This window comes from Myotis nattereri (assembly GCF_964212035.1).
Source record: "Myotis nattereri genome assembly, chromosome: 8".
Taxonomy (NCBI): Eukaryota; Metazoa; Chordata; class Mammalia; order Chiroptera; family Vespertilionidae; genus Myotis; species Myotis nattereri.
Window position 1 is genome coordinate 17,038,945 of NC_138083.1, and position 20,006 is coordinate 17,058,950.

Genomic DNA, 20,006 nt, shown 5'->3' on the forward strand with positions numbered 1-20,006 from the left:
GGCAACGAACTAGACTTTTGGTGAAAAAATTGAGAGGAAGAGAAATGAAACAGAAAGCAGAAGAAAGAGGGAAGAAAGGGAGGGAGGAAGAGAGGGAGAGAGGAAAGGAGGGAGAGGAGGAAGGAAGGAAGGAAGGGAGGGAGGAAGGAAGGAAGGAAGGAAGGAAGGAAGGAAGGAAGGAAGGAAGGGAGGGAGGGAGGGAGGGAGGGAAGAAGGGAGGGGGAACTGTGGCAGGGTAGGGTTGGCGGAAGAAGAGTTTGGAAAAAGCCAGCTTGAGCCACAGGCTGCAGACTTTCTGGTGTCCTTATCTAATCGCCCCCTTACCCTTTGTTCTTGCCACAGCATTTCTCTGGTCCCAGATCACCTCACACACTTTTTAATTCAGATCTGTTTCCTCAGGAATTTTTTTTTAAATATTTTTATTGATTTCAGAGAGGAAGGGAGAGGGAGAGAGAGATAGAAACAACAATGAGGAGAGAGAATCATTGATCAGCTGCCTCCTGCACATCCCACACTGGGAATCAAGCCCGAAACCCAGGCACGTGCCCCAACCGAACGGGGAATCGAACCATGACCTCCTGGTTCCTAGGTCAAGGCGCAACCACTGAGCCACACCACCTGGGCATCCTCAGGAATTTCTGACTTCTTAGATGGAGCAATGAACACACCAGGCCGTGGCACTTGGCATCACAGAATAATCTCTGGCATCAACTCCATCACAGCAAACGCTATTTCCGAATTAAATACACACAGACTATGAGAGTGACATATGTGCCCTTCATGCACCGTTCTAACTCCTGATGCAAGACTGAAAGGCCATTTGAGTTGGTGCCCGCAGCGTTAGGCCAGGAAGGCCCTTTGTGGGAGGGATGCCTGAGGAGGGCCACTCCCTCGCAGTGGTGGGAGTGTGGCTGGGGTCCCAGAGAGAGGGCCCTGTCAGCAGCTTCAGCACAGTTTTAGCACCAGGTTTCTCCAGGGCTCACTGGGGAGCAGTCAGCCACCCCACGAGGTCATGACCCCTCCTCCTCCTCCTCTTTAAAATTTCTTTATGCTCAAGGATTAAGAAAGGGAACCCAGGCATCAAAGGGGCGCCCCAGGAGATGTGCCCAAGTGACTGACACAGCTTTGACCTGGCAGCCTTTCACTAAACACTCCACCTTCCGATCACAGGACCCTGTGTTTAGCTGGGATGGTCTGGCCACTGTGAGGTGGAGCCCAAGAAGGCTGCTGGGCGACAGCAAGGAATCTGAGCAGATGAGCCCTTGGATGTCAGCCGGGTCCCAGAAGGCCGCCTTGTCAGCATCGTTCTCAATGACTTTTCATCACCATCTGTTTGTTTGGGGGCTATTTTTGGTCTCATGTTTTAATTGAAAGATTGAATTCTAATCTTTGGGTTGCCTCTCTATGTTTTCGCTCATCATGGCTCTGAGGGCTAAAAGAATGCAAAAAAGTGGTCGCACTGGAGCGAAAGAAATGACTTGTGCCACGATGGCTAATATCAACAGAAGCAGTAACTGTGTCCGCTTCATGAGCTGTGGCACTCCGTAACCTCAGTGCGGGTGGGGAGCATTCTGGGAATTTGGAATGCACCAGCATTTTTGTACTGACATTAAGGACAATTCACCTACAGATGGGTTTCTCAGACAGATTACCGCTGGAGGGCCAGGCAGACGCATCTACATTTCTTAGGTCCTTCCTGTGCGGTGGCTCACAGATTGGGAAAAGCCTGCCTCTCCTCCCAGAAAATCGCTCCCCTAATGACAAGGCAGCTCCCAGCTCTGCCATCCCCTGAGGGGTCCTAGGAGTAATGATGCTGGTTTCACACACTTTCTAATTCTGGGGTGTGTGTCCGGTTTCTCCCTTTATGTATGTATATAAGCAAGTTGTTAGGAAACTTGGATCTTGAATGTAAGATTTTAATGAAGTAACTGGTTCCGGTGTGTTTCCTTTTCCTCCCTTTGGATACAATCACCCTTTCAAGTTTCTTTATGATTTTGACAAAAGTTGGGAAATGGCTCTGGAATGTATGCCAAATGGAAGACACAGGATTAATCAAACCTGGTGTGCAAGAAATGGAGTCCCCAAGTCTCATGATAAACGCACAATTTTAAATTTAATGGTATCCACGGCAGAACTTGTTGTGACAAATTCCTTTGCTCTGTGGTGTACAGCCAACAAAGCATGTGGACTGGAATCTGTAAAGATTAGTTCATTATGGAGACGACTTGAGGTCCCTTTCTTCCTTTTGTCGGACTACCTCTCATAGAGCTCATGAATTAATAAAGACACTCCTTACTAAACATCCCAATTCCTGAGCGCTATGAAAGTCCGAAATCTGCACTACATTTATGGTAAAAATAGGAATTTCGTTTCTTTAGTGAAATATTGTTCAATAGCTCCACCCTTGATCAACTAGCTATATTTAAGTGACTGCCTGACCATTTTGGCAACAATTTTACTTAATCAAATTAATTCCAACTCCAAAAGATTGCCATGGAACCACCCTACATTTTTTTTTTTCTGGGAGAATAAAACGGAAAAAAAATCTGTTTAGATCTTCTGTAGTTATTAAAAAGGAGGCACACCTGGCAAAATGGTTCATTACAGTCAGGGATCCTGTTCAAATACTGTCATCGTGCCAGCCAAAGAATCTGTTCAAGTGGCCTTCTTATTCAGACCCTCATTACCTAAAAATCCCTTTGGCTCCTCCTCGGACTTTATTCAGAGACAGCCATGGCTCATAAATAAACGACACTGTGCGTAGGAAATCAGTGTCCTCGAAGGATCTGGTTCTGTCTGAAAGCACTCCCAGTATTTTTCATCTTGAACATCTTTGGCTCCAATTATTTATCTACGATGACCAAAGTGCTCGGCCTCTGCACACATCATCTGGGCTTCATCCCGTTCATGAAATGCCCCATCTCATCAGTGGCAGATTGTATTCCACAAAGATGACCACAACAATATCCTCCATCGCTCACAGTCTTCTACAATAAGACCTTGGCACTATTCCCACTGAGAGATGAACTCTACGTCCCCTCTCCTTGAATCCTGGTGGGCTGTGACTGGGCCAACCGAGGGCTTGAAGGAGTAGTGCTGTGTGACTTTCGAGGCCGGTCATGGAAAGCAATGCAGCTTCTAATTGCTAGTGGGGACACTTGCGCTCAGAGCCCTGAGCTGTCACATAAGAAATCTGACGACTCTGAGGTTGCCAGGCTGTGAGGAAGCCCAGTCACATGGACAGCTCAGGTGTGATGCTCTGGTCAGCACGCCCTGTGTTTGAATCATTCCAGCCCTTCAGAGAATCCAAATCCAACCATTGTGTCGCCTCTAACCTTCAAGTCTTCTGCACTGAGGCCCCAGACATTGTGGAGCAGTGACAAGCCCTTCGCACTGTGTCCTGTCTGAATTCCTGACCCACAGAATCTGAGCAGAATCAAATGGCTGCTTCATTTCTGTTACATAGCAACAGAAACTGGAACATCATTTGCTTCGATCCTTTATTTGTAAGAAAATTTTTCATCAGACCACATATAAAAAAGCACCCCTAAAAGAGTCTGGGAGAGGCCCGAGGCAAATAAGGTTCAAACACAGAGCATTTTCCCTTTCCCTGGAGGAAACAGATTTCATTATTTGTCTGGAACTATGATTAACAACATCCACCACTGATTGGTCACCTGTTTTGTTCCTTTTACTCTATATATGATCCCTAAGAACCCCAGACACCCAGAGAAGTTGAGTAACTTCTCCAAAGTCCATGGGAAGTATATGAAGAGCTGGGATTCCAACTTCCTGAAGGGAGAAGGGTGAGGGGCCAAGGGTCTGTACAGTTTGAGTTTGTCCCTCTTTCAAGGAATTTTCCAATAGTATCCACTTACATCTCATTGACAAGAACCTGCCACAGGGCTGATTCTATTCTCAAGGAAATCTGGGAAATGTGATTACTTTGGTCATTATCATTAACACCCCAAAATACTCAGGATATGAAAATGGGAACAGAGGTTACGGTGCCAACTTCCAGTGTCTGACTCACTGGCAAAAAAAAAAAAAAAAAAAAAAAAAAAAAAAAAAAAAAAAAAAAAAAAAGAAGCAAATGTGACACGTCAAAAAGAAAACCCCCAGTTGACCACAAACACAACTCTGGGTCCATCTGTCAGAGAATTTTATTTGAGGAGCCTGCCACCTGACCAACCACATGGGTCCTTCTGGTTATCTTGGGCCCAGGGACGTCCCCTCATTACACTTCTGCATCTTCTGGATGGTCCTTCTTGTGTAATTCAGGGAGGGCAGGAGAACAACAGGGTTTCACGGACATTCCAAACCCTATGCAATTCACTTGCTATGTTGCCATGAAGGCAGTTGTTTTAGTTGTCTATTGCTGTATCACAGGCTACCTCAAAACTTAGTGGCTTAATGTCCTTCAATAGGCGAATGAAGAAGTAAACTGTGATACATTCAGATAATGGAATGCTGTTTAACACTAAAAAGAAATGAGCTATCAAGCCATGTTGCACAAATACATATTACAAAGTGAAAGGAACAAATGGGGGGAGAAAGAGGGAAGTGGAAGAGGGCATAGAGGGATACAATGGCGACGGGAAAAATTAAATTAAATTTGCAAAAGAGAAGCCAATCTGAAATGGCTCCATACTACACAATTCCAACTATATGACATTCTGGATAAGGCAAAACTATGGAGATGGTATAGAGATCAGTGGGTGCCAGGAGTTAAGGGTGAGAGAGGGATAAAGAGGCGGACCACAGAGGATTCTTAGGGTAGTGAAACTACTCTGTATGATACTGTAATGATGGATACATGTCATTATACATTTGTCCAAACCCCTAGAATATACAACTCTAATGTAGACTATAGACTTCGGGTGGTAATGGTGTATCAATGTAAGTTCACCAATCATAACTAATGTACCACTTCGATTGAGGACGTTGATAATGGGGACAGTATGCTTGAATGGGAGCAGGGGTATATGGGAAATCTCTGTACTTTCCTCTCAATTTTGCTGTGAACCTAAAACTGCTCTTTAAAAAATCTATTAAAAAACAATCAGTGGGTAAAAACAATAAGCTTGTATAAATTGGGAGTGGTGCAAGTTTGAAGCTGTAATATCTTTCGTGACCTAGCACTGGAAGTCTCAAACTGTCATTTCCACAAAATCCTGTTGGCTACAGAGGTCAGCCCTAGTCAGCGTGGTAGGGGAGCACACAGGGGCATGAATACCAAGAGGCAGGAGTCATTGAGGGCCTTCTTGAGGACTGGCGACTGCAGTGGCTTTCTGATGCATGAACCAATACGTTACACTAAAGATCTGAATAAATAACTTTTCACCCCTGTACACAAAGTGTGATATTTGGAAGTTAAATGAAATTTAGGAATAATACTTACAAAATCAGGCTGGGCCATTTGTACCTCCAAGGGAGATGGAATGGCAGGCTTGCTGATATGCAGATAATGGTAAGACCCAGGAAGAATGCCTCCTAGAGAAAATGGCAAGGTTTCCACATTTTAATTAATTGTTAATAAGGTAGGTAACATGTTAATAAGGTGAGTGAGCTTATAACTGTGCTACAGGACAGATGGAGATGCCTATAATGGTGTATGCTGCTCGAACATTCCCAATGAGGACTGGGATGGCTGGGATTTACTTAACAAAATCAGTGTGAATGTACCATTATACCCCATAATGTAGCCAACAGAAGATGTGCTAAGCTGATCCTGTGTATCCTTTGATTTCTCGTAACTCCTGTCACTCTACCTGCCAAAGCCAAACCAAGACCTTTAGAGTCTAAATGTTGCAATGGTTTTCCCCATCATTCCTCCAATATTTAAAAAATATTCTGAAAATGAATGTTATAAGGAAAATCAATAAATTTCTTGTTCAATGTTTTAGAAAATGATCATTATCAAAGTATTAATATTTCTAGTTTGTCCCAGAAGTATGAGCCTGACCTAACTCTGGTCTCTGATACCCATCCCTTCTCTTCCTCTTTCCCCTGGTCTCATCGAGAATGAGAAGCAGAGTGGGACTTCTCTGAGGCCATTTAGATAGGTAGAAAAAGATAAGATCTGGAATATAGGGCTTTTGTCTCTTTAGTCTGATGTCTATTTACTGGCTTAGGGTCCATGGACACCCTAGGGCAGTGGTCGGCAAACCGTGGCTCAGCAAACTGCGGCTCGCGAGCCACATGTGACTCTTTGGCCCCTTGAGTGTGGCTCTTCCACAAAATACCGACTTCTGCGCATGGGCCACGAAGTTTCAATCGCATTGTACGTGTGCGCCCGCACGTGGTATTTTGTGGAAGAGCCACACTCAAGGGGCCTAAGAGCCGCATGTGGCTCACGAGCCGCGGTTTGCCGACCACTGCCCTAGGGGGGTCTATGGATGGTTTGGGTATTAGTCCTTCAACTTTTGGAAGTAAACAAAATTGTGTATGTATATGCATTTTTTTTTCTAGTAGAATGTCTATAACAGTGATGGTGAACCTTTTGAGCTCGGCGTGTCAGCATTTTGTAAAACCCTAACTTAATTCTGGTGCCGTGTCACATATAGAGACTTTTTGATATTTGCAACCACAGTAAAACAAAGACTTATATTTTTGATATTTATTTTATATATTTAAATGCCATTTAACAAAGAAAAATCAACCAAAAAAATGAGTTCGCGTGTCATAGGTTCGCCATCACTGGTCTATAACATTCAAAGACACTATTTCCAAAGGTATCTCTGAACTCTCAAACATAAAGAAATCCTGTGTTACTCATATGATCTCCTTAGAGGTCAACAAGGCTTAACAGATGAATGTGACATTTACAGCCGCAAATGGTTTGGCTTATCCATCCAGATAGCAGCCAAGGCCTGGGATGCTTGGAAGGGTCTCTTTATCTCTGAACTTAGAGTGAGAATGAAAGTTTGGGAAGACGTCAAAGCATTGTACCATTATGACCAGTTGTAAGTAACTTCTGATCATGCTCCAGTGTGCTTAAACACAGCTATTATATTGTCTATAATAAATGCTCAAATTGCAAAGGACCATGATAATAATAATGCTATGTCCATAATAAATGCTTAAGAAATGAGAGTGAGAGCCCTCCTCTGTTTCTGTGCAGAGAGGTCTCCTCACCAAGCCTAAGAGAAAGATGGAGGGCTGCCCTGAGCACTGACCCAGACCAACTGCTGGCTTCACCAGGGGGAAGAAGGTGGCTTACCACACACCTTGGATCTTTGCTGCCTTGTACGTGGGAATGAGTCGGTCAAGATCAGCCGGTGGCTCGGTCACAGGCTCGAGGGTTGGATCAAAGAGACAGAGCATAGCTGCTGCCATTTGGAAGCCAACTTCTTTGGAACTGAAGTTTCTGTGAGACCAATCCCTTGAGTAATATCTACTGGAGAATTTGGTGAGGGAGCCAGCAGCTCTGATGGCTATGTCATTGGTGTGGAAGTTCGCATCAATCACAAGTCGGCCATCATAGACAAGACATGCATCATTGAATGCTTTAAATGTTTCATAATCCACGTTCTTCTCACAGAAGCTGAAGAATACCTACCAAGTGAGCAATTACATTGTTACTTAGTTATCACTCTTTACCTTCCCAAGAGTGTGAACAATCAACAGGGGAACACACAAAAAAATCTTCATTATAAACTTTTGAACAATAATAGATACAGAGGCAGAGCTGCCTCAAACAGATTGTCAAACTGCAGCGGGAAGGCCGGGGAGGGTTGGGGGGCAGGAGGTAGGGGGGTAAGAGATCAACCAAAGGACTTGTATGCATGCATATAAGCATAACCAATGGACATAAGACACTGGGGGATAGGGGAGGCTAGGGGACTGTCTAGGGCGGGGGGAAAAAATGGACACATATGTAATACCCTTTGTATTACTTTAAGCAATAAATTAAAAAAAAGAAAGAAATTACCAAAGTATTTTCCAAAAAAAAAAAAATCAAAAAAAAATCTAGGTCTACTAAAAGTTTGTTACAATCGTGTGTGTGTGTGTGTGTGTGTGTGTGTGTGTGAGAGAGAGAGAGAGAGAGAGAGAGAGAGAGAGAGAGAGACTACTGTTTGCTATGAAGAACAAGTTATGATCAACCAATGTCACTCTTTTATTTTTTTTTATCACTCAATCTAGATATCCAGTGGAGAGGATGCCAAAAGATGAAATAGCTATCATAAGAGTCAATATTTTTTTCCCACAAAGAGGTTTATAATTCATGGGACACCACTTTCCCCATTCTTCTATATTTTACTAGCTTTATTTATTTACTTGCTTATTTATTGTTAATCCTCACCTGAGGATATTTTTCCATTGATTTTTAGAGAGAGTGGGAAGGAGGGGAAGAAACAGAGAGAGAAAGACATCCATGTGAGAGAGACATTGATTGGTTGCCTCCCGAATGGGGCTGGGAATTGAGCCTGCAATCCAGATACATGCCCTTGACTGGAATCAAACCCACAATCCTTCAGTCCGAGGGCTGACACTCTATCCACTGAGCCAAACTGGCTAGGGCTCATTCTTCTATATTTAAAATAACTCTCTCAGCCCCCTTCCATTTTCCTCTTCTTATTCATGTGTCTGACATTTAGGTCTCTCTGGGTTCCTTCTTACAGTCACCTCATCTAATCTTGAGTTGTCAAACTGCCCCATCATTCCCGGCCTTTTAAACCCCGAAAGCCTGACCTGCAAGATGCCCCAGAGAAGATGAGAGCTCCATCAGCCTCAGCATCTAGCACGTCTGGGCTCCTCCCTTGTTACTTTCTGCCCTGATACGGCACACAGTCATTGAATAAATACTTATGGAATACCTACCAAGGGTCACAAAGCCCTCCACATACTCCTTAGAAGTGATCTGTATGTCCCCCCCAATTCTCTGCCCAAATTTCAATGCTTTCTTATGCTCATATGAACATCTTCTTCTAAGCTGATGTTGAACATCATTAAAACAGTGCAAGTTCGTTGTTTTTAAGCCCTTCCTTGTTGTTGAAGCAGTTGAGATAAGTTTAATCATTTTATTTTTACCTAAATATAATTTGCCACCTTATTTGAAACATGCTGAAAACAAGAACATGATATGGAGCCTCATAATACTGATGGCTGCCTCCCTGCTTCCTTCACAAGCTTGCTTTACCCACCTTACTTGCCTCGTTCTGTATAAAAATGAGCTGTTCTAGACCAAAGGTAACCCTCTGTCACATCCCTTCCCTACACCCATGATTGGTACGTGAATGATTTTTAATCCTGTGGTAGAGATTAGTCGTGCATAACTATGTAAATTTAAATCTAAGTTAATTAAAAGTAAATAAACTTTAAAATCCAGACCCACAGCTGTACTGAGGCAGGATAGTAAGAAGCTAGGGAAATTCCTAGGCAAGTGGAATAGGGAAACTGAGACAAGATAATTAAACAAGGCCAAACAAATTGAACAACTTACCACTAGCTAGTGAATTAAAAGACCTTATCTTCCCTAAATCAGGGACGGAGGCAATCAGGGGAACAAATAACAAAATCCTGACTGGAACCAGACAGACCCAAGATAAGAGTAAAACAGTAAAGTAAACCAAATAATAATCCCAAACTCTCCTCTACACTCATTCTGATGCATCAGCATATTAAAAACTCACCTGGAGAGCTGATGAATATTTTACGGAAATCCTCCCTTGCAAAAGAAACAAAAATCCTCAGGACAAAAACTCAGTGTGGTTTTGCTCTAGAGCAGTGGTTCTCAACCTTCCTAATGCCATGACCCTTTAATACAGTTCCTCATGTTGTGGTGACCCCCAACCATAAAATTACTTTCGTTGCTACTTCATAACTGTAATTTTGCTACTGTTATGAATCTTAATGTAAATATCTGATATGCAGGATGTATTTTCATTGTTACAAATTGAACATTATTAAAGCATAGTGATTAATCACAAAAACAATATGTAATTATATATGTGTTTTCCGATGGTCTTAGGCAGCCCCTGTGAAAGGGTCGTTCGACCCCCAAAGGGGTCGCGGCCCCCAGGTTGAGAACCGCTGCTCTAGAGCATGCTCATGTCCCTTTTCAAGCATGAAAAGTTTATTTCCCCCTAACTCTCAGGGTCCCCATGAGACTTGCAACCAGGGGAGCAGTGAGCAATGGCAACTCATGCTGGGCTTACCCCTGATCCTGTCTCCAAGGCCCCCTTTTTCTCTAACTTTCCTTTCCTTCCCAGTGACCTAAAGGCAGCCCCACCTTGGCTCACTTCTTTCCTATAAATTCCTAGAGAGCCAAAGAAGAGCACCACCTAAGCTCTCTCTAGTTGTTTCTTTTATCCTAAATCAGTGATGGCGAACCTATGACACACGTGTCAGAGGTGACACATGAACTCAATTTTTTGGGTTGATTTTTCTTTTTGTTAAATGGCATTTAAATATATAAAATAAATATCAAAAAATATGCATCTTTGTTTCACTATAGTTGCAAATATCAAAAAATTTCTATATGTGACACGGCACCAGAGTCAAGTTAGGGTTTTTCAAAATGCTGACACACCGAGCTCAAAAGGTTCGCCATCACTGCCCTAAATCCTTCCTTTGTTTCACTGTCCCCAGCTTTAATAAATGTACTTTCAAAATCACCTGGAATCGTACTGTGAAATCTTTCCTACATGAAGTCAAGAACTCACACACTACACCGAGGTAGACCCACTCTGGGCCTGGAGCCTCATCGGGTAACAGTAGTAGCTTATTTCAAACTAGAGGCCTTGTGCACAAAATACATGCATAGGGGGGCAGGCGGGGTCCCCTCAGTCCGTCCTGCACCTTTGGGGAATGTCTGACTGCCTCAGGGGATGGGGATCAGGCCTAAACTGGCAGTCGGACATACTTCTCGCAATCTGGGACGCTGCATACACCAGTGACCATACTTTCATAAAGGTGAAAGGCATCTTGTTGTTGTATGGGTAGCTACATTTTTTTGCCCTGATTATAAGAAGTAGTGCATAACATGATCCTTCTGAGGCAGTAGTACCATTTTCTCCATCTTATGGGTGGAAAAACTGAAGCAGAGAGAAGCTAAATAATTGGCTTTGTCACACAGTTATAAGTGTCAGAATCAGGGCTGACCACCAAATGAGTAAGCCAGAGTCCATGCATTTTTTTTTTAAATATATTTTACTGATTTTTTACAGAGAGGAAGGGAGAGGGATAGAGAGTTAGAAACATTGATGAGAGAGAAACATCGATCAGCTGCCTCCTGCACACCCCCCACTGGGGATGTGCCCGCAACCAAGGTATATGCCCTTGACCGGAATCGAACCTGGGACCCTTCAGTTCGCAAGCCGACGCTCTATCCACTGAGCCAAACTGGTCAGGGCAAGTCCATGCATGCTATCGTTGCATCATCCTGTTTTTTCAGTGTTAGAGTAGCCTTGCCAGGTTTTAATTTTTAAATCTAAGAGACTGTTCCCAATATATAGGGTAGGGTCCGTAGGCCTGGCCAGCGATCAGGGCCGATCTGTGGAGCAACTGGTGGGCAGGGCAATTGGGGGGCCCCCCACTGGCACCCACCTTGGCTGGTGGCCTGGCACCACCCCCTCACTGGCCCCGCCCCCAATCGCCGATGCCAGTTGCCTCCCCCTGGTGGTCAGTGCGCATCATAGCAACTGGTCATTCTGCCGATCATCCCGCTGTTGGGTTGATGTGCATATTAGGGTTTTATTATATAGGATGCTAAAAAGCTACAGCTGTCTAGTTGCTGCCATATTGGACAACACAAATATTGACCATTTCCATCATCAAAGAAAGCTCTATTGGACAGTAACAGACTCAGGTCCATCATCTCAGTAAAGCCTTTTATTCTCACTCAGGAAGCCAAAAGGATCTTTCTCCTTTTCTCTGTGTCTGTTTATTCAGCTATTTAACCCTATCCCAGTTACTCCCATCTCAGGCAGCTTATTTCTTTTGAGTCTCTAAAATTCTTCCTGTTTTATTACTCTTACTCAGTGACCAAAGGAAAATATTTTTCTCTGAGTCTGTCTCTGATTCTGTCTCCTCACTCCTCTTTTTTATTTCTTCTTATACTCTTTTCCCATCTATATAAAAATAGATTTCCTATTCATAAAAAATATAGAAGTGGCCCTGACTAGTTTGGCTCAGTGGATAGAGCGTCGGCCTGAGGACTGAAGAGTCCTAGGTGCAATTCCAGTCAAGGGCATGTACCTTGGTTGCAGACACATCCCCAGTAGGGGGTGTGCAGGAGGCAGCTGATTGATGTTTCTCTCTCATCGATGTTTCTTTCTATCCCTCTCCCTTCCTCTCTGTAAAAAATCAATAAAATAGCCGAAATCGGTTTGGCTCAGTGGATAGAGCGTCGGCCTGCGGACTGAAAGGTCCCGGGTTCGATTCCGGTCAAGGGCATGTACCTGGGTTGCGGGCACATCCCCAGTGGGAGATGTGCAGGAGGCAGCTGATCGATGTTTCTCTCTCATCGATGTTTCCAACTCTCTATCTCTCTCCATTCCTCTCTGTAAAAAAACCAATAAAATATAAAAAAAAATCAATAAAATATATTTTAAAAAATATAGAAGTGTAGCTGGGGTTTCAGTGTGGGAGCACACTGACCATGAGGGGGCAGCTCCTGCATTGAGCATCTGCCCCCTGGTGGTCAGTGTGCCTCATAGTGACTGGTCGTTCTGCCATTTGGTTGATTTGCATATTAGCCTTTTATTATATAGGATGGTGTATTGCATTGACTGATTTTTAGATGTTAAGTCAACCTTCCCTTTTTGCAAAAATTTAAGCCTTAAACAGAATTCCTCTAATGAATAGCCTATTTATAAGAAGAGCTATTTGCCTAAAGGTCATGGGAAAATGTAGCTAGAATTAAGATAGAGTCAGAGAGAGCAAGCATTTCACTCTGTTACATGAACACTACTTTTGCTATACTCATGAGTTTTGGTATGTTTAGTTTTTGTTTTAATTCATCTCAAAGAATTTTCTAATTTCCCCTTTTTATTTCTTTTTTCAACCCACTGTTCTTTAGAATTATATTAATTTCTATATCTTTGTGGATGTCCCAATTATCCTTTTTTATTATCAAAATAAATTGTATTATCTTCAGAAAAAAGTATAGAAAGCCACTTGATTTGAATTACAATTATATATAAAAAACAGCAGCATCGCTGAAACCGGTTTGGCTCAGTGGATAGAGCATTGGCCTGTGGACTGGAAGGTCAAGGGCATGTACCTGGGTTGCGGGCACATCCCCAGTGGGAGATGTGCAGGAGGCAGCTGATCATTGTTTCTCTCTCATCGATGTTTCTAACTTTCTATCTCTCTCCCTTCCTCTCTGTGAAAAATCAATAAAATATATTTAAAAAAACACAAAAAAAACCAAAACAAAACAGCAGCATCAACCTCTTGAGCCCCCAAAAATGCTCAAAGTCTCCTCACTATCTTCACAAAAGTTCTTCTACCTAAACAATTCTTTTCCTAATTAAACCTACTTTTTGTTAAATAGCATATTCAATCTACTAATTCTTGTTTTCCTGAGTTTTTAAAAATTACTAGTATTGCAATGATATTACTTTGCACTGTTTTGGTGTAGGCATTCATAATTTGTCTGCCTTTGAGGTTTCATGAGTTTGTGGACTAGATGCAAAAGCAAATCTAACACTGTTCATGGGAACATGTGCTTGAAGTTACAGCTCTCTCAAATACAATTCATGTGCTCCTGCAATGCCAACTGAATACTGCATATTGGATAAAACATGAAGTAAAAACATCTGGCCACACTGATTTTGTTCCAAATAAGTATTTAACACTACTTATATGTATAACTCAGATTAGGAAGAGCAAAACTCCCTGGTTAGCAAATCAAGAGTCACCAATCTGATAAACCTCACTCAACATGCATTCTGACAAACCCTTCTTTTTAACAAAATGTACCTCAATTTAAACTAAAATACAAACAGTTCACTCCTTTCTCCCACCTCCACTCCCTGCCTCTTGCAACCACCAATCTGTTCTCTGTATCTATAAGATTGCTGTATTTTTCAAGATTCTACATTTAAGAGAGATCATACTGTATTTGTCTTCCTCTGTCTGACTTACTTCATTTAGCATAATGCTCTCAAGTTCCATTCATGTTGTCCTAAATGGCAAGATTTCATTCTTTTTATGGATGAATAATATTCCATTTTGTGTGTGTATCATGATTTATTTATCATTCATCCACTGAGGTTGTTTCTATGTCTTGGCTACTGCAAATAATCTACACTAATAAAAGAAAGATGCTAACTGACTGTACCTTCACTACACCCATCAGCCAATCAGAAGAGTATGCAAATTAACCCAACAAAGATGGCTGTTAAATTTGCATACTGCAGGTGGGGTGGGACAACGCAATCCACCACCCGCCCGCCGCTATCCAGGCCTCCTGTGTGCAACCCAGGGCGGCGGGGCGGGGCAGCGCAATTGGCCGCTCACCCCGCCGCCATCCGGGCCTGCCATCTGCAACCCAGCGCAGGATCCGGGCCTGCCATCTGCCACCCGTGGAGCAGGCCTAAGCCAGCAGGTGGTTATCTCCCGAGGGGTCCCAGACTGTGAGAGGGCACAGGTCGGGCTGAGGGATACCCCCCCCACTCCCTCCCGCCCTGCCCACCAGTGCACAAATTTTTGTGCACCGGGCCTCTAGTGCTATAATAAATGTGGGGATGTATATATCTTTTCAAATTAGTGTTTTCATTTCTTTAGACAAAAACCCAGAACTGAAATTGCTGGATCATAGGGTAGGTCTATTTTTAATTATTAGAGGAACCTCCATACAGTTTTCCATGGTGGCTGCTCCAATTTACATTCCCACCAACAGTGCACAAAAGTCCCTTTCTCCATATCCTCACCAAAACTTTTTATTTCTTGTCTTTTTTATAATAATCATTCTAATAAGTGTGAAGTGATATCCCATTGTGATTTTGATTTGCATTTCCCTGATTAGTGACATTGAGCATCTCTTCATGTGCCTGTTGGCCACCTATATGACTTCTTTGGAAAAATGCCTTTTCAGATATTCTGCCTATTTTTAAATTGAATTGCTTGGAAGTTTTTTGCTATTGAGTTATATGAGTTCTTTATGTTCTTTAGATATTAGCTCATCAGACATATGATATGCAGTTATTTTCTTCCATTGAGTGGGTTGCTATTTCATTTTTTTATGGTTTCCTTTGCTATGCAGAAGCTTTTTAGTTTGCTGTAATCCCACTTGTTTATTTTTGCTTTTGTTTTTGGTGTCAGATTCAAAAAATGATTGCCAAGACCTAAGCTAAGGTCTGGCCAGCATGTCTCAGTGGTTGAGCGTTGACCTATGAACCAGTAGTTAACCGTTCGATTTCCAGTCAGAGCGTATGCCTGGGTTGTGGGCTCATTTCCAAGTGCGGGGCATGCAGGAGATAGCCAATTAATGATTCTCTTTCATCATTAATGTTTCTATCTCTCTTTCCTTCTCCCTTCCTCTCTGAAATAAAAAAAAATTTTTTTAAAAGACCTAAGCTAAGGAAATTATCACCTTTGTTTTCTTTTAGTAGTTTTATAATTTCATGTCTTACGTTCAAGTTTTTAATCCATTTTGAGTTAATTTTTGTGTATGGTGTAAGACAGTGGTCCCAGTTCATTCTTTTGCACATGGCCATCCAATTTTCCCAGTGCCATTTATTGAAGAGACTATACTTTCCCACTATATATATTTGGCTTCTTTGTCATAAGTGAATTGGTTACCCATGTATAGGCTTATTTCTGGGCTCTCTATTCTGATCTATGTGTCCATGTTTATGCAAATACCATACTGTTTTAATTACTATAGCTTTGTAATATAGTTTGAAATCAGGGAATGGGATGCTTTCATCTTTCTTCTTCCTTCTCAAGATTGCTTTGGCTATTCAGTGTCTTTTATGGATCTATACAAGTTTTAGTATTGTTTGTTCTATTTCTGTGAAAAATACCATTGGAATTTTGACAGAGATTGCATTTAATCTGTATACTGCTTTTTTTAGCATGGACATTTTGACAATATTAAATCATTCAATCCATGAGCATCAAATAGCTTTCCATTTATTTGTGTCTTATTCAATTTTTTTTCATGAATGTCTTATAGTTTTCAATATACAGGTCTTTCACCTCCTTGGTTAAATTTATTCCTAGTTATTTTATTCTTTTTGATACAATCTTAACTGGGGTTGTTCTAATTTCTCTTTGTGATAGTTTGTTATTAGTGTAAAGAAATGAAACAAATTTTTGTGTATTGATTTTGTATCCTGCAACTTTACTGAATTTGTTTATTAGTTCTAATAGTTTTTTAGATAGAGTCTATAGGGTTGTCTATACATAATATCATGTCATCTGTAAACAGTGATATTTTACTTCTTCCTTTCCAATTTGGAAACCTTTTTTTCTCTCTTTCTTGCCTAATTGTACTGGCGAGGACTTCCAAAACCATGTTGAGTGAAAGTGGCGAGAATGGACAACATCCTTATCTTGTTCCTGACCTTACAGGAAAAGCTCTAAGGTTTTCACCATCGAGTATGCTGTTAGTTGTGGGCAGAAAAACACTTTTTTGTGCAAGGCCTCAAGATTATCTTGGTGAAAAGGATAAACATGGAGTTTATAATCTAATTGAAGAGACGGATGACAAGGAAATCATCTCAAAGATAACCAGGGAATTTCAGACTGGAATGAATACTGTGTAGAAAGGAAGGTATTACCAGTTGAATAAAAATGGTAATCTCCTGAACTGGCAGCTCTGAGGCTACAGGTTGCACGTTGAGCTGTTACACTCCTCCCACCCCCCCCCCCCCCCCAAAGGCGCTCTATATATCTCCTATGTCTCTATTCCATGGAGAAAGACTCACTATTGGTATTTCCAGAATCTTAAGAGGTTAACAGCAGCATAGACTTAAGGGCCCTGCTGACCTGGGTTGGTATCCCTGCACACTGCCTACTTGGAACCATGATGTTCTCACCTGTAAACTGGGATGTTTGCCTTTACAGAGCTATTGTGAGGCAGTGACAGAATGCACTGCAAGCATTCAGCCCTGTGCCTGGGACATGGCAAGCTCTCAATGTTGGCACTAAATCATTGACATTCCTTCCATGAAGAGGCAAGGTCTAATTGGCTTCCGAGCTTGGGGCAGGAAAGGTGATTCATATTCATTCATTCATTCTCTCTCTCTCTCTCTCTCTCTCTCCCTCTCTCTCTCTCTCTCTCTCTCATTGCTCTTAGAACCAAGTCACCATAGTAAGAGGTAGTCCAGTCACATGAAGTGGCCATCGATAAATGCTCTGGTCAAAATTGCAATTTAAGTTTATCTAGCATCAACAGCCAGACATGGGTGAACATAACCTCCTAGATGATTCCAGCCTCACCCATAGTCTGACTTCAACCACATGAGAGACCTCCAGTGAGAACTGCCCAGCTGAGCCCCCAGGACCACTAAGTTTGTTACTCAGCAATAGATAAACTGAACAATTAGAAAACAAACCCCCAAATCGTGACTGTAAATTCACCATCCACCATCTTTCAGACCTCAAATCTGGAGGCAGTGAGCGAGGGAGGTTCCCTGGACCAACTTACGGAGCACGGAAGTTTGAAAGGCTTGGTGGACGTGGTGAAGCTGGCGCTGTGAATAGGGTCTGGGTCTTGGCCATCGTTCCACTGAGCCAGAAGCGCATCCAGGTGGGTGGTGACCCCAGCTGCTTGCATTGCCTGTTCCACTGCGCTTTCCACCAAATAGTTGTTGATGCAGGTGATGTTGGAAGTGGGCGGGGGCTGCACCAGGTGGATGTTGGGGCCCTTCACGCCGAGGTGTAAGAGCATTTCTATTGTCGTGTAAGTGTCGAGTGTATTTCCATAGACAATGACATTCCCTAGAACAGGGGGGAAATGCTAAGATATACAGTTAAAAAACACACAACCTTATTAGTCAAATGCTAATAACGCCGAATTGCTCCCTGCAACCCTCTCCATTTTCAGCTGCTGGAAGCCAGTGGTGTTACCTAGCAACAGCAACCAAGATAATTTAGTAAAGAATTGGCACAAAACATCCCACAAAGTAGTCAAGTACTTTTAACTCAGAAGTAGGACATTCATTTATGTTCCTATGATTTGAAAGTTGAAATTATGCTAAATGAAACTGTCTAGAATACAACCTTTTATCTTGTTTTGTTCCCTCTTTGTCACTTATTAAGGGGAAAATTACTAAAGTTTTCAATATATACAAGTTCTTCCTAAGATGAAAAGGACAATGGTAAAAAAAAAAAAATCATGTACATGATGGTATGAATATTTTAATATTTAAATGTTGAAACTTGATCTCGAAGAATTTTTTTTTTGAGAACTAAAGACTAAAAGATTCTGATTTTCAATGGATGATTTTTATAAAGATTCAAATTCTGATTTTTAGAATTTACTGTGCCAAGACCCAGCAAAAACGACCGAAGGATATTGTTTTGGTAAGTGAAAAGAAAATCATTATAATAGATTTCCCTTGTGTAAGAACATTGTGATGGTAACAGTTTAACACTATTTATATCTTCTTAAAAATACTACAAAAGCAATTTTATATGCTAATCTACTGATCTCATCAGTTGTAAGATCAAAGATATTATTAAATGAGTGAAGTATATTTATGCTATTTACATGCTATTTTTGACATTGAATTGGCATTTTTTTACCTTTTCAAAAAGAAACTGCTGTAGACTTACAGTTTTCAGGCAAGCTGTAACAATTTACCCCAAATGATAGATCCATTGAATCAACACCCCCTCCTTTACAAAACAATATGTAAAAGGAATTTATGAAGCAAAATAAATGTCAAGTATATTTATTTAATTAGGTTGACTAAATTATGAAAAAAATCTATTTCAATCCAAAATTGAAATAAAGGTGTAATGGCTTGTCTAATTTGCTTAGAAAAGAAGGAACTAGAATAACTTTCTGATTACTTCTCTGAGGATACCAGCGTTTAGGAAGTTCTCCCAGACTTCCTGTTGTTCAAATTTGGAACAGCAAGAGGGCACTGAAGCCAGGGGCAGGGTCCTTCCTTCTTGCCTTCTCTAGGAGGCTCCAACTTTGTGGCTAGTCCCTCTTCCATTCCCTCTTCTAATGCAACATTCACCGGTGAGCTGCGTTTTCCTTGGCTGAAAGTGCCAATGTTTTGCTGAAATTACGGAGGCTCCCACCTGCTGTGAAACATGAATCCCGGTGTCTGGCACAATAAAGAGCCATCCTGCCAAAAAAGCCAAAACTTGAACCTCAAACTGTCAAATATTTGATGTCTTATGTCCTTTTAAAATATGCATGCCAAAACAATGTTCATTTTCAGTGAAACCAATTTAAGTGTTTGGGCTCTAAATAACTCGGAGTTTAATATTTTCCCAATCTCCTTCATGTTACCTTTTAGTAACTATACTGTGAGATGAGCTTTTTCATTATAGACTCATGAAAGCCCAGGCAATGCATTGTTGCTGGGGTTTGGAAAGCTGTACTGTCTGCCCATAGACTGTAGGCAGCTGGAGAGGATGATACTTTTCAATTCAAAAGGTAATACATTTTATAAAACCTCTAATGTTTGAGTTAGATGTATATTTATAGCCTAACATCTAAATATTTTGTCTCCCTTTAAGTTTGATTTAAAACAACCTCCCACTCCAAATATGAGACTCTGATGATCATAACAGTCAGCTATTATCACAATAATGCTGCATAACAAACTATCCCCAGAACTCAATGTCAAATAACAGCCAGCTGTTGTAGGTTGGCTCACACATCTGTGGGCTGGCTGATGTCAGCTGATCTGGCTCCAAGTTGTGGCTGGGGTCAGGTGTGCACCATGTCTTTCACCCTCAAAGGACAGACAGATACTTGAGGCACATTCTGTTTATGGAGAAATGCAGGAGTCCAAGAGGGCAAGTGCAACTGCTCAAGCACTTTTCAAGCCTTCCCTTACATTATAGCCTCTAACATTCTTTTTATC

The 20,006-nt window shown here is 41.7% G+C and overlaps 1 protein-coding gene across 1 annotated transcript in view; it reads right to left on the reverse strand.

Moving 5' to 3' along the window:
- LOC308523356 (cilia- and flagella-associated protein 61-like) overlaps nucleotides 1-20,006 on the reverse strand; it is an 89,803-nt gene that overhangs the window by 51,164 nt on the left and 18,633 nt on the right. Inside the window, exons 3-5 of the mRNA XM_081097213.1 lie at nucleotides 17,606-17,898; nucleotides 7,230-7,557; nucleotides 5,402-5,493 (exon numbers count right to left, since the gene is read on the reverse strand). Coding sequence (XP_080953339.1) covers nucleotides 5,402-5,493; nucleotides 7,230-7,557; nucleotides 17,606-17,898 — 713 coding nt within the window. The remainder of the gene's footprint in view (nucleotides 1-5,401; nucleotides 5,494-7,229; nucleotides 7,558-17,605; nucleotides 17,899-20,006) is intronic.